This window comes from Nerophis lumbriciformis, linkage group LG03 (genome assembly GCF_033978685.3).
Source record: "Nerophis lumbriciformis linkage group LG03, RoL_Nlum_v2.1, whole genome shotgun sequence".
NCBI lineage: Eukaryota > Metazoa > Chordata > Actinopteri > Syngnathiformes > Syngnathidae > Nerophis > Nerophis lumbriciformis.
Window position 1 is genome coordinate 57,817,729 of NC_084550.2, and position 27,972 is coordinate 57,845,700.

At 38.4% G+C, this 27,972-nt stretch overlaps 1 protein-coding gene across 1 annotated transcript in view; it reads right to left on the reverse strand.

The window, feature by feature from the left end:
- The window catches only part of col7a1 (collagen, type VII, alpha 1), a 265,397-nt gene that overhangs the window by 36,758 nt on the left and 200,667 nt on the right, over positions 1–27,972 (reverse strand). Inside the window, exons 84-99 of the mRNA XM_061930639.2 lie at positions 25,495–25,530; positions 25,379–25,423; positions 25,223–25,255; positions 25,048–25,110; positions 24,894–24,929; positions 24,581–24,661; positions 22,882–22,950; positions 9,329–9,364; positions 7,793–7,852; positions 7,675–7,719; positions 7,553–7,588; positions 4,432–4,467; positions 4,306–4,365; positions 4,094–4,219; positions 151–222; positions 37–72 (exon numbers count right to left, since the gene is read on the reverse strand). Of these exons, the coding sequence (XP_061786623.2) occupies positions 37–72; positions 151–222; positions 4,094–4,219; positions 4,306–4,365; positions 4,432–4,467; positions 7,553–7,588; positions 7,675–7,719; positions 7,793–7,852; positions 9,329–9,364; positions 22,882–22,950; positions 24,581–24,661; positions 24,894–24,929; positions 25,048–25,110; positions 25,223–25,255; positions 25,379–25,423; positions 25,495–25,530 (870 nt within the window). The remainder of the gene's footprint in view (positions 1–36; positions 73–150; positions 223–4,093; positions 4,220–4,305; positions 4,366–4,431; positions 4,468–7,552; positions 7,589–7,674; positions 7,720–7,792; positions 7,853–9,328; positions 9,365–22,881; positions 22,951–24,580; positions 24,662–24,893; positions 24,930–25,047; positions 25,111–25,222; positions 25,256–25,378; positions 25,424–25,494; positions 25,531–27,972) is intronic.

The window sequence follows — 27,972 nt, forward strand, 5'->3', positions numbered from 1 at the left end:
ACAATAGCACATAATACAAATACCCTTAGTGCTTACCTTGTCTCCTTTGACCCCATTGGTACCGGGAGAACCCTAGAAAATACATTTATAAAGCTTGGACATTTTTTTTTTTTAAAAACACAAATATTTCAAAACAGAATCTAAACTCACAGCCTCTCCAGGAGGTCCAGAAGGACCTGGAGGTCCAGAATTTCCTGCCCGGCCCACAAATCCTTGGAGGCCCTTCAAATTAGAAGTTGCTCGTTCAACGAGATACCAAAGAGATTTAATCAAAGAATAAACAGGCAGCTGTTTTTTTTCCACAGAGAACATCTCATTCACCCTCAATCCGTAATGATGTAGAACAATAGAGGATATATGTACTAAGAACGGACGACACATCAGTGTGAAATGGGCAAGCAGTGTGGATAATGTTGACGGGGCATTGGAGAAATGCATTCTCCGACAGCTCGCAGGGCTGTGAATCTTCGGTCACCGCACAATTTGATTCGATTCAATTCTTGGGGTAACGATTAGATTCAGAATCAATTCTCGATTCAAAACAATTCTTGATTCAAAATCCATACTTTTTAATAACATTGGGTACCAGTTCTATGATTAATTACATTCCTCCATAAAAATAGATTAACAGCTCTAATACATTTCTATATTACGTAAAACATTTTTTTTTAAATAAAATGCTTCCCAAACAATTAATAGAGTCAAATACAGACAAGACAGCAAAATAAGTACCGTATTTTTCAGACTATAAGTCGCAGTTTTTTTCATAGTTTGGCCGGGGGTGTGACTTATACTCAGGATCGACTTATGTGTGAAATTATTAACACTTTACCGTAAAATATCAAATAATATTATTTAGCTCATTCACATAAGAGACTAGACGTATAAGATTTCATGGGATTTAGCGATTAGAAGTGACAGATTGTTTGGTAAACGTATAGCATGTTCTGTATGTTATAGTTATTTGAATGACTCTTACCATAATATGTTACGTTAACATACCAGGCACCTTCTCAGTTGGTTATTTATGCCTCATATCACATACACTTATTCAGCCTGTTGTTCACTATTCTTTATTTATTTTAAATTGCCTTTCAAATGTCTATTCTTGGTGTTGGCTTTTATCAAATAAATTTCCCCTAAAAATGTGACTTATACTCCAGTGCGACTTATATATGTTTTTTTTCCTTCTTTATTATGCATTTTTGGCCGGTGCGTCTTATACTCTGGAGCGACTTATACTCCGAAAAATACGGTATTCCACACTTCTCTTTTCAAAAGTAAATATTTACAGCTGATATGGGCATCTACATTGACAATATGATTGCCTGAGTGGCTGGACAGGAAAGATTTAAAATAATAATAATAATTGCTCATTTTTTTAAATCGATTTTCATTACTAATAAAAATGGTAATTCACTCAAAAATCTATTTTTTTGACATCCCTAACAGCTGGCCAGGGCAGAGCCTCCTTTTTTTTTTTTTTTTTATAACATGCTGAAGTGAACAAATAGCTCATGAGAATAGACCAAAGAAGTCCAAAACTAATATAGACACAAGGGCACTATAAATAAACCACATGGCCCAATCAGTGGTTCACAGCAGCCTAGGCGCATCTGGAGTGATGGGTTCAAGAGCACCATGCAAGTGAGATAAGATGCCTGTTCACTCTGCTCTTGAAGGATGAGATGTTGAACTGCAGTATGGATAAATGTTCTGCCGGCAGAGACTGTCCTGGAGGTGGGTATCGTAAGGGCATGGCGAGGCATGGAGACATTGCAGTGGGTAGCTCTACGAATGACGTATGGCTGCTATCACCACTAGCTACTTCAGGGGAAGATGACAACGAGGCTAAAGGCTAAACTGTGACTGATTCAATCTGTTCTACCAATCATTTCTCATTAGCATTCATTAGTGGTTAGTAACTATACATTTAATAATATTTAAAGGGGTCATATCTTGCTTTTATTTCTATTTTTGAAACATTTCATGTTGGTCTGTATGACACGTAGTGATGGTTCTTTGTTTAACATATTGCAGAGATTTTGCTGTTAAGACCTATCTTTACGACAATTTTTGGCTTCCTTCAAAAACTGTTGGTTTTGATACTGACGAGCTTTGTTTAGAAGTTGATTTTGTTTTGTTTTGCTAAAACCGTCTAGAATATTGACACTGGTGGTCGCCACCACACATCTAAATTTTTACTTGACTTTCACCACAACACAACATCCTGGATGATATAGCGAAACCATGCGGCTAGCCATGGTTTTTCTGTCGGCTGAATGAGGAGACGACGCAGCGGACACAAAGTAAGGAAGCCGGGTCGGAAATTTCTGGTACGAAACGCTGGCTAAGGTTAAACTTCTACCGAGTCATATCTCTCCAATGCCAGATCCTGGACGTATGCATGGGTCTATTGACAATAAAATGGTTTTCTATTCTATATCATGTTAATACCGTATTTTTCGGACTATAAGTCGCTCCGGAGTATAAGTCGCACCGGCCGAAAATGCATAATAAAGAAGGAAAAAAACATATATAAGTCGCACTGGAGTATGAGTCGCATTTTTTGTGGAAATGTATTTGATAAAAGCCAACACCAAGAATAGACATTTGAAAGGCAATTTGTAATAAATAAAGAATAGTGAACAACAGGCTGAATAAGTGTACGTTATATGACGCATAAATAACCAACTGAGAACGTGCCTGGTTTGTTAACGTAACATATTAGGTTAAGAGTCATTCAAATAACTATAACATATAGAACATGCTATACGTTTACCAAACAATCTGTCACTCCTAATCGCTAAATCCCATGAAATCTTATACGTCTAGTCTCTTACGTGAATGAGATAAATAATATTATTTGATATTTTACGGTAATGTGTTAATAATTTCACACATAAGTCGCTCCTGAGTATAAGTCGCACCCCCGGCCAAACTATGAAAAAAACTTCGACTTATAGTCCGAAAAATACGGTACTTCCACTGCACTGCTGCTACAAATCCTTGTAAACAATACAGGCCTGAGCCAGCTAATACAGTTAGCTATGCGACAGGCTTCATAATGGTTTGCGATCGTAATAACGGATTATATCGCTAACTGGTTAATTGCCAAACTAATTGCCAGTAGGCACTGATCTAATTAAAAGTAGTTTTTAGGACGATCATTCTTTATTTTGCTGGTGGATGGTGATGCTTTTGTGTCATTAGAAAGCTAAGCTAGCTACACAACAACTTGAGCTAACATTGCTAACGCACCATTCCCAAATTTCTAACGTACTGTTATTACTTACAATTTCAGCTCTCCTCCATTACCATGAATAGTAGTCACCAAGACCGCCATTAAAAATAGTTGTTTTTTTTCGGAATATCCATCTTTTTGTGAAGGTCTGTGGTTGAAGCAGCACTAATCGTTGCACACTCGAAGCGACTTCTTCACAGTTGACATTGCCACGAATCATAAAAGTTAAAAGTAAAGCACTTTTTACTTCAGATGAGGCTGAAAGTTTGTGTAATGACTTGCGCTGATTAAAGCCAAACAGCAGAGCATTTTCTTCATTGAATTTCATCGTCGACATGATGTTGTACAGTAACACAGTCGGTTTTACATACATCCAAATTGGCTGACCATATATGGATAATCCACTGACGTCACATTTGAACAAATCGTCAAACATGAACCAAATTCCAAACGCACCGTTTGGAGGAAGGAAGGCAAGACTGTTTTATAAATATCTCTGCAATGTCCCACAGTTTGATGAAACATTTTCGGGACTTATGCAGATTTCAAATAGACATAAGCAGGGACCATCAAGTAAAAAAGTTGGTTTTGCATGATAGGGCCCTTTTAGGTTTGTAAGGCATGTTGAGCGTTTGGATTGCACCTCCATGCGCTCAACTAGTTAGCTTTCTTTAATGCGAGCCAACGAGTGTTTTTGTAGGGAAGCTAATCGAAAAATTACAGCAGTCACCTGTATTGCAAATGTTAACCACAAACAGGCTAGCAGGAGGGTTTGGAGGGGGAAGAGCGAACTGTTTGTTACGTTTTTATTGCCACCACCCTGATCTACTTCAGTACCGTGTAACATACCCTTTCTCCAGGTGGCCCAGGAGGTCCCGGGTTCCCATTTTCCCCTCTCAGACCAGGAGCACCAACTTCACCAGACTTTCCCTGTGGCCCTGGAGGACCAGATAGACCAGGGAGGCCCGGATCACCCTTAAAATAATGACCAGGGAAACTGGTGACCACCTAAACTAAATGGATTCATATGTTTGGAGTGAAGTCCTCCTGTGTTTACACACCTTTAAACCTTGAGGACCATCCCGACCCGCAGGACCGGCCATTCCTATGCCTCTCTCTCCCTGCGACACAAACCTCGTCACTACTTCCATTTGGATTGAATGAAATTGAAAAAATGATAAGCTTACCTTATCTCCTTTTGGCCCAAAAGGTCCTTTCGCTCCCTGAGTGAGACACAAAACAAACAATGTGAGCTAGTATTCCGCAAGAATCAGTATTTGGAAAGAAAACATTCACATAACTTGCATGTTTATTGTCAATCGCCCCAGTTTTTTACAGTACAAAACATACTGTGGTACACTGAAGCATCCTTCATATACAATGTATTAACGCTAATTTACAGTCAAGGGAGTTTCTTTCCCAAATAATTGTAAGTCATCATTTACTTATTGTATATAACAGGTTGACTTAACTTAAATACTATTTTTTACATTTAATATTAAAAGTACAATAATGTATTCATTGTCATTATTATTAATAATAATGATTTAAGGTATATTCCAATACAGTGCCCTATATATTGTACGTTTATTTGCTTCTGTGACGCAGCTCGTACCTTAATAAAGTTACAGTATATTGCAAAACAATGCTGCCATTGTAATCAGTGTTTCCCCCCCCCCCAAAAAACCCACACTTTTACATGTAACATGCCTTTTGATAAGAAAATAAAACTTTTAGAGAAGAAATATTGTATTAAACACAATACAATAGAAGGTACTACAAACATGTACGGTAGTTTTATGAAGTAATGTAGCAATCATGTACAGCATTTACCATGGAGAGTGGATTTCTACAGTATCTCCATCCAACTTCTTCTCCGTCAAACACACCATCAGCAATTTCTCCGTATTTCCATGGATAAAATTATAATATTTTAACGTTGTTGTCCTTAGTTCTGCTTCAGTATGGTGCAGACGAGCAGTGTTTGGCTCACACTGCTTCACCAAGCCTGCTACCTGCTCTGTCATGGGTTTTGATAACTTATTTCTTTAATTCAATTAATGTAGTTCACTTCTTTTGCTCAGCACTGTTTATTACACTCCCTTTCCCTTCCCATGGTTGGAAAAACAGTGTTGTGTCGATCTTTAACCATGAGCCAATGCTAGCGAGTAAGACCAGATGTTTTGGTCGGATCCATTTGCTATGACGAGTGGTACACTGCAAAAACTGAAATCTAAGTAAGATTAAATATCTCAAATAAGGGTGATATTTGCTTATTTTCTGTCTGATAAGATCATTCTTCTCACTAAGCAGATTTTATGTTAGAGTGTTTTACTTGTTTTAAGGGTTTTGGTCCTAAATGATCTCAGTAAGATATTACAGCTTGTTGCTGAGATTTGATGACCTATATTGAGTAAAACATGCTTGAAACTAGAATATCAACTGTTGCAAAAAAGCTGTGTGATCAACATTTACAAGTATAAAACTACCTTTTTAAAGTAATAATTTCTTACTTCAAGCATGAAAAAAAAATCATGATGTATGCATATCATTATGTCAAGATAATGGCACTAGCATTTACTTAATTTAAGAATATTTTTCAACATATTGAGCTAAAAGGTCTCTTATTTTCTACCAAGAAAAGTGCACATGTTATTAGTGAGAATATACTTATTTTAAGGTATCTTTGGGTTCATTGAGGTTAGCTAATTTTACTTGTTTTGGAAAGTCTTGACAAGCCGAATTTTCTTGTTCTATTGGCAGATAATTTTGCTTAGTTCAAATAAAATACCCCTAATTTTTTTTTTTTCTTCTTGTTTTTGAACACTGACTTTTTGCAGTATAGGGAGCTTGTAACCTGAATTCTTGCTTGCAACCTAAAGCATATAATTGAACCGACAGTTTGTATGCCAAAAAACTCATAGGTTGAGGCACTTGTGTCCCGAGGTACCGCTGTCAATGGATTTGAAGTATCCTGCACAACACAGCATCAAACCATTGTTGTAAAAAGCAATAAGAGTTTATTGTCAACAACAGTGCGGCGCCAACATTTTGAAGTGCATGTAGAGGGAGACAGATGCCATGAATGCCAGCCACCTGTTTTGTTGCCTGCACTGTGAAACAGCATATTTGTCAAACATGAGGCCTGCTGTTGGATTGACGTGAACTATTATGATCAAATCAAATCAAATCAACTTTATTTATAAATGATAAATGATAATAAATGTGATCTATTTAACTGTCTGGAACAGTTCCCCAACACTGTAATCTGTCGAATCAGTGTGTTTAATTTCCATTTTGCCACACTATCAATTTTAATAGTGCTCAGAGCAGGGGTGTCCAAACTACGATCCGCGGGCCAAGTGTTGCCCGCCAGCATCAGTAATTTGGCCTTCAAGGTTTTTATTTTGGCCCGCGAGACATCACAAGTTTAATAAGGAATCTGGCCAGCGGGCTGTTTTCCAATCAATTTTAAATATCCGTCAATCTTATAGCTGCTATTTTGGTGCCATCTTGTCGACAACATAAGTAATTCAGGTCCGACCATGAATTGCACATTTAAATGAGCCCAGCACAGCATTTCATATACTGTATGACCCAATCCAGACAACCTTCCCTAGTCATGGCGTGTGTAAAAAAAAAAAAATGCAACCAACACAAAAGTCAACACACATGCTCAACACACATAATACAACCTGCTCACTGAACTTTGTGGATATTATAAAAAATGTCCATGCACCATAAAAAATTCAAAATTACACCCATTTAAATCCAGTAAAATGCATAATGGGAAAATGTTAAACACTCTCTCTGCACTTATCAATGTTTGGCGCCTTTTAGCTGCTTGATATTTCTGATTGATTACAAAACTTAATGGAGGTCGTCACAGAAGTAAACAAGGTAGGAGTGGCACTTTCACATATTGTTAATATCCGATTATATTGATTATAAATCCATTAGTATAGCCACTATATTAATATAAAATGCACACATAATACACACATACATGGACTGTACATATATATATATGCATAATACATACACACACACACACACACACACACACACACACACACACACACACATATATATATATATATATATATATATATATATATATATATATATATACATACATAAACTCCCCTCGCAACAGGCCTGTAGGGATGAAATAGCCTCTGTGTTTTATATACATATATATATATATATATATATACTGTATATAAAAATATATATATATATGTCCAAATGCGGCCACCGAGTCAAAAAGTTTGTCCACCCCTCATCTTAAGTATGAAGGTTACTTACATCTTCTCCAGGATCTCCTGCCTCACCAACCTCACCCTAATGATGACAAAAATATTTTGCAGTCATCCCAGTGAACCATTCAACTATTTATATTTGTATACGCTGAATGGGATCTTACTTACTCGCTCGCCTTTGATACCAGCAGCCCCTTTGTCCCCTCGGGCACCCTGAATGACACCAGTCACCAATTTAGGAAATTATTGTGTTTTTGTTTGTTTGACCGACGATGCACTCACTCACCTTTTCACCAGGCTGACCTTGCTCTCCTGGCATGCCTGGTAACGTTAGTCCTGGAAGACCCTGCAATTTCAACATATTGCTCCGTTGAGGCAAAAGTGCAACGACTCTCAATTTTTAATGAACATCCATTTCCATTTTTGTTTTTATTTCATTCAATAGAGGTCAAAGCAAAAAAACAATCAACATAATATTTAAATTATTCATAAATGAAAAGGAGCAGAAATATCTGCCCCCTAGTCACTCAACTCAGAAAACGTATTATGGAAATATATATATTTCATAACGCACAACAAAATAAACAATAATTTTCTCCTAAACATATTTTTTCATCCTTATGATTTTTAATTGTATCTTAATACAGAAATACATTAAATGTATTTTGTTCCACTGTCCAGTTTGTTCCATAAACTTACACCATTGACTAAAATGCTTCTTTCCATTATCACTATTCTAAATCTCAATTTATTAAAGATTATAAAGACTTTCTCGTTTTTTAAATCTTTTTTGAATGTTGTTTGGTGAAATTTTTGTATGTGCTTTGTACATGATTTTTAAGATATTATACTCTACCAATTCATGAAATTTAAATTTGTTTACTGTTTGAATATTTGGTTAATGGGTTCCCTGTATGCATTTCCAGTAAGTATTCTTATCGCTCTCTTCTGTAAAAGGAGGATTGGATTTAAATATGTTTTACAGGCACTACCCTGTAGTACCTGACACAGTATGTCAAATATGGTACAACTACTAAATTTAGCAATTTCTTCAATTTGAATACAGTTCAATAATAAAATAGCGATAATTTTAGATGTTTTAGATTGTGAGCGCTAGAACTGGATGTAGTGTGGACAAATGGGGCCAATTATTTTCAATGTGTTTTTATTTTTGTACTTGTCTTAATCCTTTTGTATGTGTTTTACACTTTTCTCAACTTTTTTTTGAAAGCCTAACCAGGGACAAGGGTTGCAAACTAGCCTGTGGCTATAAGTCTTATGTACTTTGGCATCGGTTACCTGTGTGTAGCATTGTTTAATTGTACTGTCCCTGTCAAATAAACACATAAAAAAAAAAAAAAAAATATATATATATATTTTAAACTTTGTATCATTTATATATGATTTTCATGACAAATTTTCATTAATCTTTAACACCCAAAAACCGGATCTCCTTTGTTCTTTGAATCTCAACTCCTTCGACACATAATTAGGCATTCATACTTTTCCTACTCCTACAAAAAGTCATTATTTTAGTTTTACCAGCATTAAAGGACAATCTAATAACATCAAACTATATTTTAATTTTGATAAATTTGTTTTCAACTACCTCTAACACATCTTAGATATTTTGTACTGAATAAAATAAGGTTGTGTCGTCCTCAAATAAAATACACGTTAAAAGTTTGGAAACCATAGTAATATCATTGACATGAGAAACAGCATTGGTCCTAGGACCGATTCTTGTAGAACGCCACATCAATCAATTCAGACGATTTAAGGGTACAAAGAATGTTAAAGCCAACGAGCAACACTGACTCACCCGCTCGCCTTTCACACCAGGGGGTCCTGCTACAGCCTGGGGGAGAAAATAGAAAAGTAAATGGTGGAAACCATACCATGCCAATCTAAGAAGCAACATTTTGTGCATTTTTCTAACAAAAACAGGGTGACCACGAAAAAAAAACAGAACCCACAAATCTTTGATTAAATTTGTTAATTATAACTTTTCTTTTTTTTGTGAACTATTGGAACAGTAGTCTTCCCTGACATGACTTGGTCAAACAATGAAAGGATATTTTTAATAGAGGCCTATTTCTCCAACGAATCATATACTGCAAAGCAAAGCAAATCTTCGGAGAAAGTGACGAAGGCATTACGCGCCATCAAAAAGCAGAACTTTTGACTGGATTCCAAAGTTTAAGAAAGTATGGCACTGTGCAAAATCGTAATTTTTAAGTTTTGAGAAAATGACACTTTTGCGCGACGCACGTGTCCAGTTTGTTTCCTACGCCGCAGAGCACATTTGAAGCATATTTTCGAAAGACCATGACTTTTATGCAAAAAGACCAAAATAACCTAAACCAGGGGTGTCAAACTACAAAAATCTACTCCAAAGTGGGCCGGACTGGTAAAATCAAGGCATGATAACTTAAAAATAAAGACAACTTCAGATAGTTTTTTTTGTTTCAAAATAGAACAAGCACAAATGTACAAATCATAGGGGTGTAACGGTACGTGTATTTGTATTGAACCATTTCGGTACGGGGGTTTCGGTTTGGTTCGGCGGTGTACCGAACGAGTTTCCACACGGACATATTAAGTAGCGTAACGGACGTTGTGTAAACAATGCACACCGAGGCACAACACACGGCATGCTAGCAGCGACCGGGCAGGTATGCTTCTGCCAACACGTCAAACATGCTAACCCATTTGAAGCGTCACCACCGCATTCAAGCAGCCTCTCCTCGGCGAGTCAGGCAGGGCTAAAGCAATAACATGTTTTTATAGCAGCAGATTTAAAACCATATTGCATTAAAAACTAGATTTTGACCCACTTCTATGGTGGAAGAACAATAAGCCCATATTTCCTCTTACTGCCAAGTTAGCCAGGCTGGGGGGGGGGGGGGGGGGGGAGAGAAAAGTTAATCTGAGGCTGAGTTGACTTGAAACTGTTTAATGTTGCACTTTCTATATGTAGAAGAAAAGTTTTGTCATTTTATTTAATCTGAGCAACAACTTGAGGCAGTTTAATGTTGATTAACGTGGACCCCGACTTAAACAAGTTGAAAAACTTATTCGGGTGTTACCATTTAGTGGTCAATTGTATGGAATATGTACTGTATTGTGCAATCTACTAATAAAAGTCTCAATCAATCAATCAGAAAAAGCACTTTATATGTAGAAAGGTTTTGTTAAGAAATCAATTCTGAGCCTTATCTTATTTAGTTTTTATTGTATATATGTTGACCACATTAACCCTGGCAATGGACCCTGTGTGTATATGTATGTTATGCCATTGTTTACAAATTTGGTAAATAAATAACCTTAAAATGTATATTTTGTTGTTTTCTTACTGTACCGAAAATTAACCGAACCGTGACCTCTTAACTGAGGTACGTACCGAACCGAAATTTTTGTGTACCGTTACACCCCTAACAAATCTTAATGTTGTTAGTTTTTTTTTTTTTTTACACTTAACATGTTGTGGTTAAGCATCTATTTGTCATTATTTATATTTTCTGAATAAATTATGTGATAATGTTCATCAGTCAACTCATTGGTGTTAATTTTCAATCTATCAAGATAAAAAAAATATTATCAAAACTAATTACAGGATGTTCTTTATGTGGTTTGATAATTTTCCTCGACTGGTGCACTAACATCATGTGGTTTACTTTGTACGTATGTAGCATCATCTACAAAGATACAAAGAATTGCTATTGCGACATCCAGTGGACACATTAAGAACAGCCGTTTCTTTCATTCAAAAATTTCAGGTTAATTTTCATTCTTAGCAAACTCATCCCGCGGGCCGTACGTTTGACACCCCTGACCTAAACTTTGTGGAATGATCGTCCGTAGACAGAAGTGTTCCTCTGTAGGATTTAATGCCATTTTTATGTATTCTAGTTATTTTTGGTCACTTGACGCTACTTGATAATCAAGACCTTTCTTCTCTTCCTACTCTGGAGTTTCAAGTATTAAAATAGCAGCCAGTTGAGTAACGTCTCAATAATAGGACTATGGGTACATAATGTGGCATACTCATAGGGAACAGGTTGTTATTTTCGTGTGTCTTGCTGCTAAGCTTTGCCTCTCATATATGAATAACAGAGAGGTGGAAATTCTACATTGCAAACGTAGGAGCACAAACATGCAGCTGTAGGTGCTCTAAATACTGTCCGCCGTGTGTTACGGGGGGAATGAAGTGGAGGTACACAACAGCGGAACGGGTGTCGCTGGTGATTTGTCAAACTGTTGAACTGCCTTACAGCGTCACAGTGGCTCAATCCAAGGTGCTGAGCCCAAGGCGGTCAGCTGTGAGGAGGCTGCTCAACACGGTCACGCTGCTCGTCACGGGTCATGTCAGCGCCACAATAAACCGGAATGACCGATGCTATGTTAAATATGACATACTAATATACACCATGACAAATGTGCGCAACCTGGAAAGGTAAGGTAAGGGCTCTGGAGCTGACACTGTCAGCTATTCATCTAACAATATGTCTATTATTGGGTAGTTTTGTGTGTGTATTATGGTGTAGGCTTGCACTCTATCATTATGAGATCATGTACAGTGCTATGCAAAAGTCTTTAAGCAACCACTCTTTTTATTATTTCAATAGTTTTGTACCATATTTTGCATTGTACCATATGTCCCGGCAAGAAATGTGCGTTCAAAGAACTCTGGCTTATTAGTGATTCCCAGAGCCCTGAGTTCTTGTTTAATAGAAGGATGGTAAACGATATGCAAACTTCCAAACAAGTTCAGTTCCCCTTTAAATATACAGTACAGGCCAAAAGTTTGGACACACCTTCTCATTCAATGCGTTTTCTTTATTTTCATAACTATTTACATTGTAGATTGTCACTGAAGGCATCAAAACTATGAATGAACACATGTGGAGTTATGTACTTAACAAAAAAAGGTGAAATAACTGAAGACATGTTTTATATTCTAGTTTTGATTGATTGATTGATTGGAACTTTTATTAGTAGATTGCACAGTTCAGTACATATTCCGTACAATTGACCACTAAATGGTAACACCCGAATAACTTGTTTAAGTCGGGGTCCACGTAAATCAATTCATGGTTTCTTCAAAATAGCCACCCTTTGCTCTGATTACTGCTTTGCACACTCTTGGCATTCTCTCGATGAGCTTCAAGAGGTAGTCACCTGAAATGGTTTTCAATTCAATTTGGAATTTGTTGCATTATCAACAGGGTTAGACCATCAGTTCTGTTGTGAATGAGAAGGTGAGTCCTAACCTTTGGCCTGTACTGTATGTATATTGTGAAGTCGTCACGGCTTCATGCACAGTACCCTGGTCACAATATTACTGTAGGTACAAATGCACAATTCAGAGGTTGCATTCAAAAAGATACTATTAGCTGCATGTTGCACATCGACTGCAAAACCCCGCAAACAAAGGCACCTGTGTGCAAGCTCACTCCAAAATGCACGAACCTTACGATTTGACGCTTTGGCATTGTTTAACACAAGTATCCAAGATTGTAACAACATTTATACGTTTAAAGATAAGTAATTCGTCATAGGTCCTTTAAGATAAAATTAAATGAAGCCTCTGCCAGCCAGCGATAGTCATTGGATACTTTTTGTGATTTGTGTCTGTTTTTTGACGTTTGGTGCATTTTTCTTTTGCACTTGTTTTTTTTATCCTGCAAAATTCATGTGACTGCAGCACTGTTTGTTTGTTTTTTGCAGCATATTCCTGTTGCGTGTGTTTTTGGTTTTGGATCATTTCTGTGTTTGAAGCCTTTGAACGCTGCAGCGTATTTGACTCTGTCCACATTATTAGAAACACCTCTGCGCATAATAGTTGAGCAAATGTACCTAGCATTATTGCGGCTGACTGTGTAGCATTAAGGGGATATGGAGTTTAGGTAGGCAATCAAGTGACCGGATTCTTCTTGAACACCTCAGCCAACTTTGCAGTTGCGAATTAACATCAGTTGAGTGCTCACTGCATGCATCACAAAGTCTGCCAGAGTGCTCTCTCAAGTTGGCCCGTGTCGGAGGCAGTGCTGCAGGCTCACAAGTTTGATGGCTTGTGGCTCACATGGAGAGGAATCAATGGCACCAGCCTTTTGAGAAAAACGATGACTGTGTAGTCCTTCGGTATGAGTCATTTTGTAACCAGGGGTTCACATCTTTGACACATCATATGAGAAATACATGATTATTACACAGTTATTGGAGAAATGATCAAGACTTCTCTCCCTTCATCACTGCATAACGATCGATTGTTACAAGTGCTGTCAAATGATTATTCTTTTCAATGACTTTTGAATATGGATTAATCATGATTATTCACAGGTTTTTACTTGCTTGCATAATTGTGTGAATGCTCCAAAGCATTCACACATATGGTTTTCTACACCAAAATTAATCTAAACTAAACTAAATCTAAAACTATTAAACTTTTTTCCAGATTTTGGCACGCTCTACCTTCCACATTTTTCTCCCGATTCAAACCGTTCCAAATTGAAACTGTTCAGCCTATTCGGCTATTTCCACCCTTTTTCTGGCGACTACACCTCCCACATTTTTCAACGCATTTCAACCATTCTACCATCAAAACATTCCTCTTAATCAGGACAAAAAACAAAGTTTTTTTTGAACCAGGAAAATTCCCGGTCTTCCAGAAATTCTGGAATGCCATTTCTCAAGTTCAACATGTTACTCCTTCAAAATTTCTAGACCGATTTGAAAAATTCCAACACCAACACTAACCATTTTTCAAGTTTTTTTCACCATTTTAAAAAAGAATCCCGCTTTTCCCGGAAATCCCAAATTGTTGGGAATTCTTCAAAGTTCCACAACTCTCACATTTTTCATCTGATTCAAACTGTTCCAACTTTACAATATTCAGCCTGTTTGGGAATTGTGTGCTCTACTTCAACAATTCTAAAAAAAATTCCAGGATTTCAGTTCAACTTCAGTATTGGAGCATTCACACGCAATTCTTTTAGGAATTGTTTCAACTAGTTTAATGTCAGAATGTCATACATGAAAAATTTTTCAATGAGTTACTTGAATACACCACATTTATTTGTTCAAGATTTGGTAACAGTTTTATCTATATTCCAATCAGGGTGTATTTTGAAGGGAAATTGGCCAGTGAGCACAACAGTTGGAACTTCCTCACTCATATTTGCACTGTTTTATGCATTGATCTGATCACTGACTGTATAAAAACCCATGTTGCCTTTTAGGTAACCACCCACTGCTAAAGTAATAGAGCATGATTGTTTAAAATAAAGGGGGTGATTAATCTGCGTATATACTAATTTTTGTGATTAATCACACAAGATAACTCGTTATTTTCGACAGCCCTAATTGTTACACATCCTGGATTATTTCCTTGTCCTATTAGAAAATGGTAATAGTTAGAAACAGGAAGTGATCAAAACTTCTTGGAATGCCCTCTCGGTAACAGTTAGAGATGCTACCTCAGTAGAAGCATTTAAGCCCCATCTTAAAACTCATTTGTATATGCCAGCCTTTAAATAGACCCCCCTTTTAGACCAGTTGATCTGCAGTCTCTTTTCTGCTCTGCCCCACTCTCCTGCGTGGAGAGGTTATTAAGTGACCACAGATGAATCGCTAGCTGTTCAAAGTCAGGACCCAGGGTGGACCACTCATCTGTGCATCAGTTGGGGACGTCTCTGCGCTACTGACTTGTCTCCACTCAAGATGACCCCCTGCTGGCCCCACCGGACTCTCACACTATTAACTAGTTCCCCACATCTGCAGTCCCCTCCAAGGTTTCTCATTGTATCCCATTGGGTTGAGTTTTTTCTTGCCCTGATGTGGGATCTGAGCCGAGGATGTTGTTGTGGCTTGTGCAGCCCTTTGAGACACTTGTGATTTAGGTTTATATAAATAAACTTTGATTGATGATTGATTGATTGAAAACATCAATAGTAGGTGGGTTATGTAAAGAGGGTCGGGATTAAATTCTTCCTACTCTTTTTTTGGAAAGGTTGAACTATGCAAATGTAATTAGTGATGGTCCTTAATGTAACTTGTTAAGCATACTGGAAACAAATACCCTACGTTTCAAAGTCTGGGGCCTTCACTGTTACTTAGTAGCTGAATGACCGAATCAGAACAGGCCAATCTCCCAGAAGACCGCAGCCATTTAAATGCAGCCGTCAAAAGCGGAGCAAGGCGGCCATTCCCCAGAGTCTGATTTCAATTTGCGAGGTGGAACAGTGCGAAGAATCACAACACAGGGTTAGGTGGCGTGTAATGCGCTTGCGGGTTAAGTGAATAGCCAAAGTGTACATAGTGAGATTGACAGGAATATTTTACTTGTTATTTCAAGAGGAAATTCTAAGATGTGTGTTGGCATAATAATGCAAGGCAGCCTCTGACATAGCCAACAATGCAGGTTTTGGGCCGTCTAGAAAACCCTCATTAGTAGCAGAAATTATCTATGAAGGCTCATGTGTTATATTTGGGTTCAGCAAACAAATGAAAAACAAACAAAACCACGGCGCTGAATCCACAATGCAATATGCTTGGGAGGGTTGTTTCTGCTCTAAAGCAATTTCCTAGTTTACATATGCAAACATCCTGCTGGGAAATTCTTCTGTTTACGACAAACTTTTATTTCACACTTGTAACTCATACTCCAAATGTGTGCCGTTTGTGGACAGCAGGAGGCAGGACAAGCGTGGACCCCAACACGAATGCAATGTTTATCGAGGTAACACATCACAGCGGACACTAATGGGAATGTGCCCGCAGTGGTGTGCAATTGCACCCTAGCATCATTTGACTGCGTGAATAAATATACTGGCCAAAGGTGCAGCCTCATTTAATGTTGACAATAAAGTAGGTCTTTATTGGCACTAAATCCAAAATATTAACTTGTTTAACTGTAAATAACGAACATTTACAGCATATAAAATCATGAAAACACAGAATGAAAAATTGAAGGATGCGTGGCACACAAACCAGTGAAAACAAGGAAAAATACAAAAGGTCTCAACGTTTGTTAGGAAGTTAGCAAACTACAGAGGCGCTATTAGGGCTGGGCGATATATGGAATATACTCGATATATCGCGGGTTTGTCTCTGTGTGATATAGAAAATGATTATATCGTGATATTTGAGTATACGTTCTCACGCAGTTGCTTTTAGCTGCGGGCATGGAATATACTCGATATATCGCGGGTTTGTCTCTGTGTGATATAGAAAATGATTATATCGTGATATTTGAGTATACGTTCTCACGCAGTTGCTTTTAGCTGCGGGCATTACACTACAGGCTCTTCTCACTCTCCTTCTCACGGAGACGTAAAACAAGCGCACCTTCTTACATACGTCACATACTGTCACGCGTGCAACGTCACACGCTCTCGCCGAGCAGACAAGTAGCAGCATGGGTAACGTTAGCTGGGGCAGGTGGTGTAAGCGGAGCGGTGCGAGTGGTAATAAGAGAGAGAGAGAAGGTGCGAATCTGGTAACAAATGAAGGAAGAAGAATGAATTCCCAAGAAAAACAGCAGGGAGTCCATCGTCTGGTGGTGGTTTGGCTTCAAGTGGGAAGATGTTGAACAAACATCTTCCCACTTGAATAAAGAAATGGTTATCTGGAATAACAATTTCCAGATCAACACCGTATGGAAAGAAAAAAGAGGAGATAACATCCGCAGGAACCTACCACATAGCGAAGGACATACACTATTTGAGTTCCTATTATGCAGCTCATTTCTATTTGACAGTTATTGAAATATTTTGTGTGACATCATGCACAAAAGTGCACTTTATTTGTTTTAAACTATTGTAGTGGCATTCTGTACAAAAAGTGCACTTTAATTTAGTGTTGTTTTGATATGTCATCCTAGTGACATCATGCACAAAAGTACACTCATAGCTTGTTTTAAAATGTCTCTGACAATCTTGCACTTTTTGTTTTGAAATGACATGAATGCTTGTGCCACTGCTTAATAACTGTTTAATAAATACACTTTTGGTAAATTGACTTAGCTGTGATTTCCCTCTCTGCATGAAAGTTTAAAATGAGCATATATTAAAGCAGTATGAACAAGAATGTATTAATGTAGACACATAGAATCTTCATACTGGTGTGATTATATGCATTAAGTGTTAATTCAAGGCTAAGGCAAACTATCGAGACATATATCGTGTATTGTGACATGGCCTAAAAATATTGAGATATTAATAAAAGGCCATATCGCCCAGCCCTAGGCGCTATATAAACTAATTAAAAGAAAAATGTTTAATGACTCATCAAATAACAATTATATCCGTTTTCATTGCAATCTACCACTATTTTCACTTATATTGAAAAAATAAAGATTTACATGAAAAAAGAGTCGTCTTATATTTGCGATTATACGATATCATGCACATCAACGCGTAGAATTTTATTTGTCATTAGTTGCTTGAGGTTTTTCTACTTCCAGGGTTGTACTTATATATTTACTGTATTTTTCGGACTATAAGACGCAATTTTTTTCATAGTTTGGCCTGGGGTGCGACTTATACTCAGGAGCGACTTATGTGTGAAATTATTAACACATTACCGTAAAATATCAAATAATATTATTTAGCTCATTCACGTAAGAGACTAGACGTATAAGATTTCATGGGATTTAGCGATTAGGAGTGACAGATTGTTTGGTAAACATATAGCATGTTCTATATGTTATAGTTATTTGAATGACTCTTACCATAATATGTTACGTTAACATACCAGGCACGTTCTCAGTTGGTTATTTATGCCTCATATAACGTACACTTATTCAGCCTGTTGTTCACTATTCTTTATTTATTTTAAATTGCCTTTCAAATGTCTATTCTTGAAGTTGGCTTTTATCAAATAAATTTCCCCAAAAAATGCAACTTATACTCCAGTGCGACTTATATATGTTTTTTTCCTTCTTTGTTATGCATTTTCAGCCGGTGCGACTTGTACTCCGGAGCGACTTATACTCTGAAAAATACGGTATATTGGGTATCATGTCTATCAGTGTGCAGAATATTGGTCAGTGATTAGTGCTCGTCTTACATTCAGAGTCATCTTATATTTTGGTCAGTGGGGTATCTGGCACATTAATGTGTCAATCGCCATTAGTCCTTAGGGGTCGTCTTACATTCAAAGTTGTCTTTTATTTTTGGGTCAATACACTATTATGTCCATCAATGTTCAAAATATTAGTGGTTATTGGGGGTTATCTTATATTTGGGTCAATACAGCATTGTGCACAACAATAGACAGAATATCTGTCGTCATTCGTCATTAAGGCTTGTCAAATATTAACAGTCATATTATATTTGGGTCAATAGGTTATTATGCACATCAATGTGCAGAATATTAGTTGTCTATGGTTGTTGTTAGCGTGCATCCTTTATTCAGGGTTGTCGTATATTTGGATCAATAGAGTATCATGTACATCAATGTGCAGAATATTAATCGTTAGTCCTTAGGGTCGTCTTACATTCGAGGTTGTCTTATACTGTACTTGGGTCAGTATGGCATCAAGTCCATCAATGTTCAGAATATTAGGCATCATTAGGGGGTGCTTTATATTTGGGTCAATACATTATCATGCACATCAATACACAGAATATCCGTCGTTATTAGTCTTTAGGCTTGTCAAATATTAATGGTCATCTTATATTTGGGTCAATAGGGTATCATGCACATCAATGTGCAGAATATTAACCAGCTCAGTGGCCTTGTGGTTAGAGCGTCCGCCCTGAGACTGGGAGGTTGTGAGTTTAAAGCCCGGCCGAGTCATACCAAAGACTACAAAAAATGGGACCCATTGCCTCCATGCTTGGCACTCAACATCAAGGGTTGGAATTGGGGGTTAAATCAAATGCTGCTCACTGCTCCCCTCACCTCCCAGGGGGTAAACATGGGGATGGGTCAAATGCACATGACACATTTCACAACACCCAGTGTGTGTGTGTGACAATCATGGGAACTTTAACTTTATTAGTAGTCGATGGTTGTTGTTAGCGTGCATATTTTATTAAGGGTAATATGAAGAATATTAGTCATCAGTAGTTAGAGGTGGTCTTACATTCAGAGTTGTCTTATATTTGGGTCAATAGGGAGCAGTGTTGGGACTAACGCGTTACAAAGTAACGCGTTACTGTAACGCCGTTAGTTTCGGCGGTAACTAGTAATCTAACGCGTTATTTTTTATTTTCAGTAACTCAGTTACCGTTACTACATGATGCGTTACTGCGTTATTTTACGTTACTTTTTATGTAGTATAAAGTGTGTTTTATCGGAGCGCTGCTCTGTCATCGTTCTGATTCTTCTTGTGTCAAGCCGGAGAAGAGAGAGAGACATGCGCTCTGTGTGGGTGTGTGTGCGTGTGAGTGTGGAGAGGGGGGGGGGGGCGTGTCTGATCATGGCGGAGCCAGAAGTCGAGTTTGCTAACATGGAGATATTTTCACTACTTTTCTTTTGTCGAGCACAAAGAAAAGAACATTTTAGTTAAATGTAAATTGTGCTTTGTATCAAAGATCCCATCTACTGCCCAAAACAGCAATTCAAATCTGCTGAAACAAGCTACATAAGCAACATGCTTCGACGAAGCTAGTAAAGAGAGATAGAGATTCTGATGCCACTTCACCTCCACCACTTAAGGATTAACTCTGCCTCTTCTCATCATTCACCGCTGAAGGTACACACACTCTGTCAATCAATGTTCCCTCTAATTGTTCATGTGTGTGAGCAAACGCAAAAAGTCCCTGAGCATTGAGTGGAGCCCATGTGAGCAACTTTAGACGTGCACACTGTGGCTACACCAGCAGCACACCTGTCCCAAACCTGAATAAATAACAAGTTCAATCTCCATCCATCCATCCATTTTCTACCGCTTGTCCCTTTCGGGGTCGCTGGAGCCTATCTCAGCTGCATTCGGGCGGAAGGCAGGGTACACCCTGGACAAGTCCCCACCTCATCACAGGGCCAACACAGATAGACAGACAACATTCTCTTATTATTATAATCAAATAACAGCAGTCATTTCCATTTCTAATATAAGTGTTTAGGCCCACTTACAATGACAATAACAACAAATATTGTTTTTCATGAACTGTGTACTTGTATTGTTTGTCTGGGTGGAGGTCCTGCTTTGGAAATAATTGGTACCCCTTTCAGACATTGCATTTAGTTCCCATTAAAACATTCACATGTTGCACAATGAGATGTAAGCAGGGGATCATGTGTACATTCCTGCAACTTCCTGTTTGTAAAAATTTTTATTTTTATTTGTATTTATTTAATATACTAACAGCTTTTAATGATTAATATTTATAAATTAAGATTCCTAATAAATGACACTAGAATAAGCACACATTTGATTGGTAAATCATAGTGTAACGACCTGGAATTACACTTTATGTGTGGTGTTGGAGTTGTCCGACTTTTTGTGTGGCTGTAAACGCATCACTGGCTCAGTGCCATATGTGCAAGTGTTGGCGCACGTGAGAAAGAGCGAGCGGCAGCTGTTGATAAAACAAAGTTACTTTTGGTATGGTTTGTACTGCAGAAAATGACCACTTTTGCTAGATATCATTTTTTTTACTAATGTTTTGGTGATGTGTTTATGGCCGACAATAAAGAGTTTTGCTCAGTAAAGTGATGGATGGAATTCATGTCCTCAAAGCGTCTCGACAGACGTTACAATATTTGAACAATGATGACGAAAACGGTTTTCTCTGTCGTGTCGAAAATTGTTATGCGCTTATTTTTTTATTTGATTTTGTGCGTGGCATAGATTTGCCGTGCGCAGAGGACGCTTGAGCAGTGCACAATTGCACAGGCGCGCTCCTGAGAGGGAACGTTGCTGTCAATTCTCTTATATACTCTTTCATTCTAGACTTCTAGAGTGTTTGATTATCACATCACTCTAAATGTATAGACTATAAAGTTCACAAACATAAAGAGGGATCCTAGTGGGCCAGGCCAATTTTTCCTTATCTCTAAACTAAAACTGGGGAAATGTGGAGAGTCTTCTGGGCTTCAGACATGATTTTGTATCAGAATTACTTGAGGAAGAAAATGCCTGGTTAGGCTTTGTGTATGTAGTGTGTGCCTTTCTTGGTTTACATCTATGCTGTTATTATGCTGTTTGTTACGTATGTACGTTATGTTGCAGCTATTTAAAATAGTTTTGTCAATTTGTTCTGGCCAGAAACAAATGGGTCTTTGTAACATATCTTTGTCTTTGTGTGTTGTATGTAGACCACATTGCTTAGCAGAGTTCAGTAATGCAAATGCATGTCAAGTTGATCAACAGATTGTATTATTCTCCAGTGCAATAACAGTACTGAAATGAAGGCTAAAAGGGCATTAATGGGAGCTTTAAAAAAAAAAAAAAGACAAAAAGAAGTAACTAAATAGTTACTTTTCACAGTAACGCATTACTTTTTGGTGTAAGTAACTGAGTTAGTAACTGAGTTACTTTTGAAATGAAGTAACTAGTAACTGTAACTAGTTACTGCTTTTCAGTAACTAACCCAACACTGATAGGGAGTAATGTACACCAATGTGCAGAATACTATTCGGTAGTAGTTAGGGGTCGTCTTACATTCTGAGTTGTCTTATATTTGGGTCAACAGGATATAATGTACATCAATGTGCAGAACATTAGTCGTCAATCCTTAAGCGTTGTCTTAACATCTGGGTTGTCACTTTATTTGGGTCAGTATGGTATCATGTCCATCAATGTTCCGAATATTAGTCGTCATTAGTGGTTGTCTTATATTTGGGTCAATACAGTATCATACACAGTAATACACAGAATATCTGTCGTCATTCAGACATGCCAGGTCATCTTATATTTGGGTCAATAAGGTATCATGCATATCAATTTGCAGAATATTAGTCGTCAGTCCTTAGGAGTCTTATTACATCCTGGGTTGTCTTATATTTGGTTTAATGCGGTATCATTCATATCAATGTGCAAAGTACTAGTAAACTACATACCAATTAGTTGATTGGAATGCATCATTTGATGACACTTTCATTTTAGGACATAAGCCTTTCTGCAGAGAACTGCATACTGTAGTTTACTGACTGTTGGGCTCCTGGCCAACCTGAGGAACTCTTACAGAATACAGAGAGGTGACTCATCATCCTCCCAATTGGACAAACAGTGGCAGCCAGGCCGATGGCCCCCTGAAGGAAGACCACGTAGAGCTGTGCATCAAATCAAAACTATCTCCACAGGATCCTAATAATAGCACCACAGAGATGCTATTTTATGGCTCGCGGCAGTAAATCATCACGTCGCTTGGATCGCGCCCAATAAAACATGTAGCGCTACAAACTACCGCAATATTTTCTCACCTTCCCTGGAGGACCACTGTCTCCTAGCTCCCCCTTTAAGCCCGGCTGGCCCGGAGGCCCAACAATGCCCTGAAAAACATGTCACAGGACGTTTAGAGCGACAGAAATGTTACACACATACATACTGTAATAGACACTTTACAGGAAAATAAGAACTAAGAAATGCTACACACGTACATACTGTAACAGACACGTTACAGGACATTTAAAATACAGAAATGTTACACACGTACATACTGTAACAGACACGTTACAGGACATTTAAAATACAGAAATGTTACACACGTACATACTGTAACAGACACGTTACAGGACATTAAGAACTAAGAAATGCTACACACATACATACTGTAACAGACACGTTGAAGGACATCAAGAACAACAGAAATGTTACACACGTATATACTGTAACACACGCGTTACAGGACATTTAGAACTACATAAATGTTACACACATACATACTGAAACAGACACGTTGAAGGACATCAAGAACAACAGAAATGTTACACACGTATATACTGTAACACACACGTTACAGGACATTTATAACTACAGAAGTGTTACACACGTACATACTGTAACAGACACGTTGAAGGACATCAAGAACTACATGAATTTTACACACGTACATACTGTAACAGACACATTGAAGGACATCAAGAAGTACATAAATGTTACAGACGTACATACTGTAACAGACACATTACAGGACATTAAGAACTAAGAAATGCTACACACGTACATACTGTAACAGACATGTTGAAGGACATCAAGAACTACATAAATGTTACACACGTACATACTGTAACACACACATTACAGGACATTAAGAACTAAGAAATGCTACACACGTACATACTGTAACAGACATGTTGAAGGACATCAAGAACTACATGAATTTTACACACATACATACTGAAACAGACACGTTGAAGGACATCAAGAATTACAGAAATGTTACACACGTATATACTGTAACGGACACATAAGAGGACATATAGAAATACGGAAATGTTACACGTACATACTGTAACAGACACGTTACATGACATTAAGAACAACAACATTGTTACACACGTACATACTGTAACAGACACATGTCCAACAGAATTGTTATATATGTACAAACTGTAAGAGACACGCTACAGGACATTAAGAACTACATTATTGTTACACACATGCATACTGTAACAGACATGTTACAGGACATTAAGAACTACATTACCGTTACACACGTACATACTGTAACAGACACATGTCCAACAGAATTGTTATATACGTACAAACTGTAAGAGACACGCTACAGGACATTAAGAACTACATTATTGTTACACACATGCATACTGTAACAGACATGTTACAGGACATTAAGAATTACATTACCGTTACACACATACATACTGTAACAGACACGTTACAGGACATCAAGTACTACAGAAATGTCACACACGTACATACTGTAACAGACACATGTCCAACAGGATTGTTACACACGTACATACTGTAGGAGACACATTACAGGACATTTAGAACTACAGAAATGTAACACGAATACATACTGTAAGAGACACGTTGAAGGACATCAAGAACTATAGAAATGTTACCGGTACACACGGACATACTGTAACAGACACGTTACGGGACATGAAGAACTAAGAAATGCTACACACGTACATACTGTAAGAGACACACACAAACCTGCTTCCCTGGCAAGCCAGGTAATCCATCTTTTCCAGACACTCCATCTCTACCAGGGATCCCTGGCTTTCCAGCTTCTCCCTAAAGAGAGTTTGACCATTTACATACCTAACATTCATCAATGTAGCAGTTAAACTAAGCTGCGGTGGTTAATATTGAAAATGAGAAGTAATAAAAAGTCATGCGGTGAGATTTTCTGGCAAATTAAACTTTAACTTTAAGTTAAACACTTGACTGCTTGTATATACAGTACGGTATTTCTCATTATTTTTCATTCAGGTAAAAGTATTTTTCATCAGCGCTGCATACTTACCACCTGCCCGGACAAGCCTGGAGGCCCCTGTGGACCCTGCATGAGGTAATACATACAGTAGTATGACAAAACACAGTAACACCAGGAGAATTTCAATGAATTTCACCAGGAAACATGAAATAATTTTTTTTTTTTGCTTTGGTGTGACACTTACCACAGCTCCTGGAGGACCCTGGTTTCCTGGCAGACCTGTGCTGCCTTGGGCACCAGGAGGACCCTGCAAGGAAGTAGACAAACCTTGCACACTCAAAAGGTTGACTGGTTACATGTCCGGGATACTGAAACACCAGTAAAAGCACATAAAATCGATATAATCACCGGTGCCTTACCTGAACACCAACCCCTGGCTCCCCTTGAGTCCCCTGTGAAACACATTTCACTTCATGACTTTACACAGTGGGTAATAAAAGAAATATCATTTCAGAACACAAACATTATGGGCTATAGAGCGGCATATTAATACAAAAAAAAAGTAGCCATCTAACCTTCACACCTGGTGGACCAGGAAGTCCATTTGGACCCAAAGAGCCCTGAGAAAAACAAACAATATGAAGTCCTGGTGGTGTCTGCTTGTTGGATCGCTTTTGTTTGTCATTCTTACCGATAGTCCCCTGATGCCAGGCTCTCCTGGGTTTCCCTGTGAATGAAAAACAAAGTCATGCATTCCAAAAACTGAAATCCAAGAAGAAATGCCGTATTTTTCGGACTATAAGTCGCAGTTTTTTTTTCATAGTTTGGCCGGGGGTGCGACTTATACTCAGGAGCGACTTATGTGTGAAATGATTAACACATTAGCGTAAAATATCAAATAATATTATTTATCTCATTCACGTAAGAGACTAGACCAGGGGTCGGCAACCTTTACCAGTCAAAGAGCCATTTTGACCAGTTTCACAAATTAAAGAAAACAATGGGAGCCACAATCATCTTTTTGAAATTTAAAATGAAATAACACTGCATTCAAAGTTTTTTTTTTGCATTGTGCTATGTATAAACCAGGGGTCTCAGACACACGGCCCACATCTTAATATGAAAATTGAATGTTACTGCGGCCCGCAGGTTTTATATAATTGCCGCTTGACAGCGTCATACTCGCCAACCCTCCCAATTTTTCCGGGAGACTACGAATATCAGGGCAAATATTCTCTCGAACGTGCCGTGATGTGACTGCATTGAGCGCCCACTACAACCAGGGTGCCGGCCCGGTCATACGTTGTATGGGGCTTCTGCTTGCTCACGACCGCAATGCATACTTGTTCAACAACCACACAGATTACACTGACGGTGGCGGTATAAAACAACTTTAACACTCTTACTAATAATGCGCCACACTGTGAACCCACACCAAACAAGAATGACAAACACATTTCGGGAGAACATCTGCACCGTAACACAACATAAACACAACAGAACAAATACCCAGAATCCCATGCAGCCCTAACTCTTCCGGGCTACATTATACACCCCCGCTACCAAACCCCGCCCACCTCAACCGACGCACAGGGGGGGGGGGAGCAGGGTTGGGGTGGGGGCGGGGTTTAGTGGTAGCAGGGGTGTATAATGTAGCCCGGAAGAGTCAGGGCTGCATGGGATTCTGGGTATTTGTTCTGTTGTGTTTATGTTGTGTTAAGGTGCAGATGTTCTCTCGAAATGTGTTTGTCATTCTTGTTTGGTTTTAGTTCAAAGTGTGGCGCATTATTAGTAAGAGTGTTAAAGCTGTTTTATATGGTCACCGTCAGTGTAACCTGTGTGGCTGTTGACCAAGTATGCTTTGCTGTCACTTACGTATGCAAGCAGAAGATGCATATAATAAGAGGCTCGACTGGCACGTTGTTTATACATATTGTAGTGGGCATTAAATGCTGTACCATCACGGCACACCCTTATTATTATTGTAAGGGTGCAAATCTGAGTATATTAATCCCGGGAGTTTTCTGTGAGAGGCACTGAAATCCGGGAAAATCGGGGGGTCGGCAAGTATGCAGCTGAGCCACATCAGAGTGATCAAAGAGCCGCATGCGGCTCTGGAGCCGCGGGTTGCCGACCCCTGGACTAGACGTATAAGATTTCATGGGATTTAGCAATTAGGAGTGACAGATTGTTTGGTAAACGTATTGTATGTTCTAAATGTTATAGTTATTTAAATAACTCTTACCATAATATGTTACGTTAACATACCAGGCACGTTCTCAGTTGGTTATTTATGCGTCATATAACGTACACTTATTCAGCCTGTTGTTCACTATTCTTTATTTATTTTAAATTGCCTTTCAAATGTCTATTCTTGGTGTTGGCTTTTATCAAATACATTTCCCCCAAAAATGCGACTTATACTCCAGTGCGACTTATATATGTTTTTTTCCTTCTTTTTTATGCATTTCCGGCCGGTGCGACTTATACTCCGAAGCGACTTATACTCCGAAAAATACGGTATTTTGTGGTTGATCCCATGATAGCTTCATAGCCCTGTACAGTAGATAATGCTGTTGTATGCATGAATAGTGCACAGGTGTACAAACACAAATATTAGACAGTGAGGGTGAACACAGGAGACAAACGGTGTCAACACAGAGACATCGGTATGATAAACTTTGCAGTGCTGCGACAGGGGAAAGCCAAGAGCAAGCTCAGCTGCATGCACAATCCGCTGGGCCAAATCAGAACAGCACTATCCACATTCACATACCCTCCTTTCCCCCAAGCCCCCCAAAACACACTGAATCCTGCCCACAGTTGTCCAGGTCTTGGCTTCCTTTCATCTCTTCTAATGCTGCCATTTTTACATATAGCTAAAAAAACAACAACGACGACAAACACCACAAAAAAAAGTCAACTTCAAAACAGTGGCGTTGCACACAAATACCTCGGGGGCACCGGTGGTCCTCATGAATATTTCAAGAGGAACCTGTCACTTCCTGAGCTGCTTCCAATACAAATGAAAAGATTAAAGTGGTGAAATCTGTCTGCGAGGAACATGATGTGCACGGCGCACTAATAACCGTGTCTAGATTGCCTAGGGAGGCTACAAAGTCACATTTCAGATGGAAAAATCCAGCGACTCATTTGCACCCAATCATGC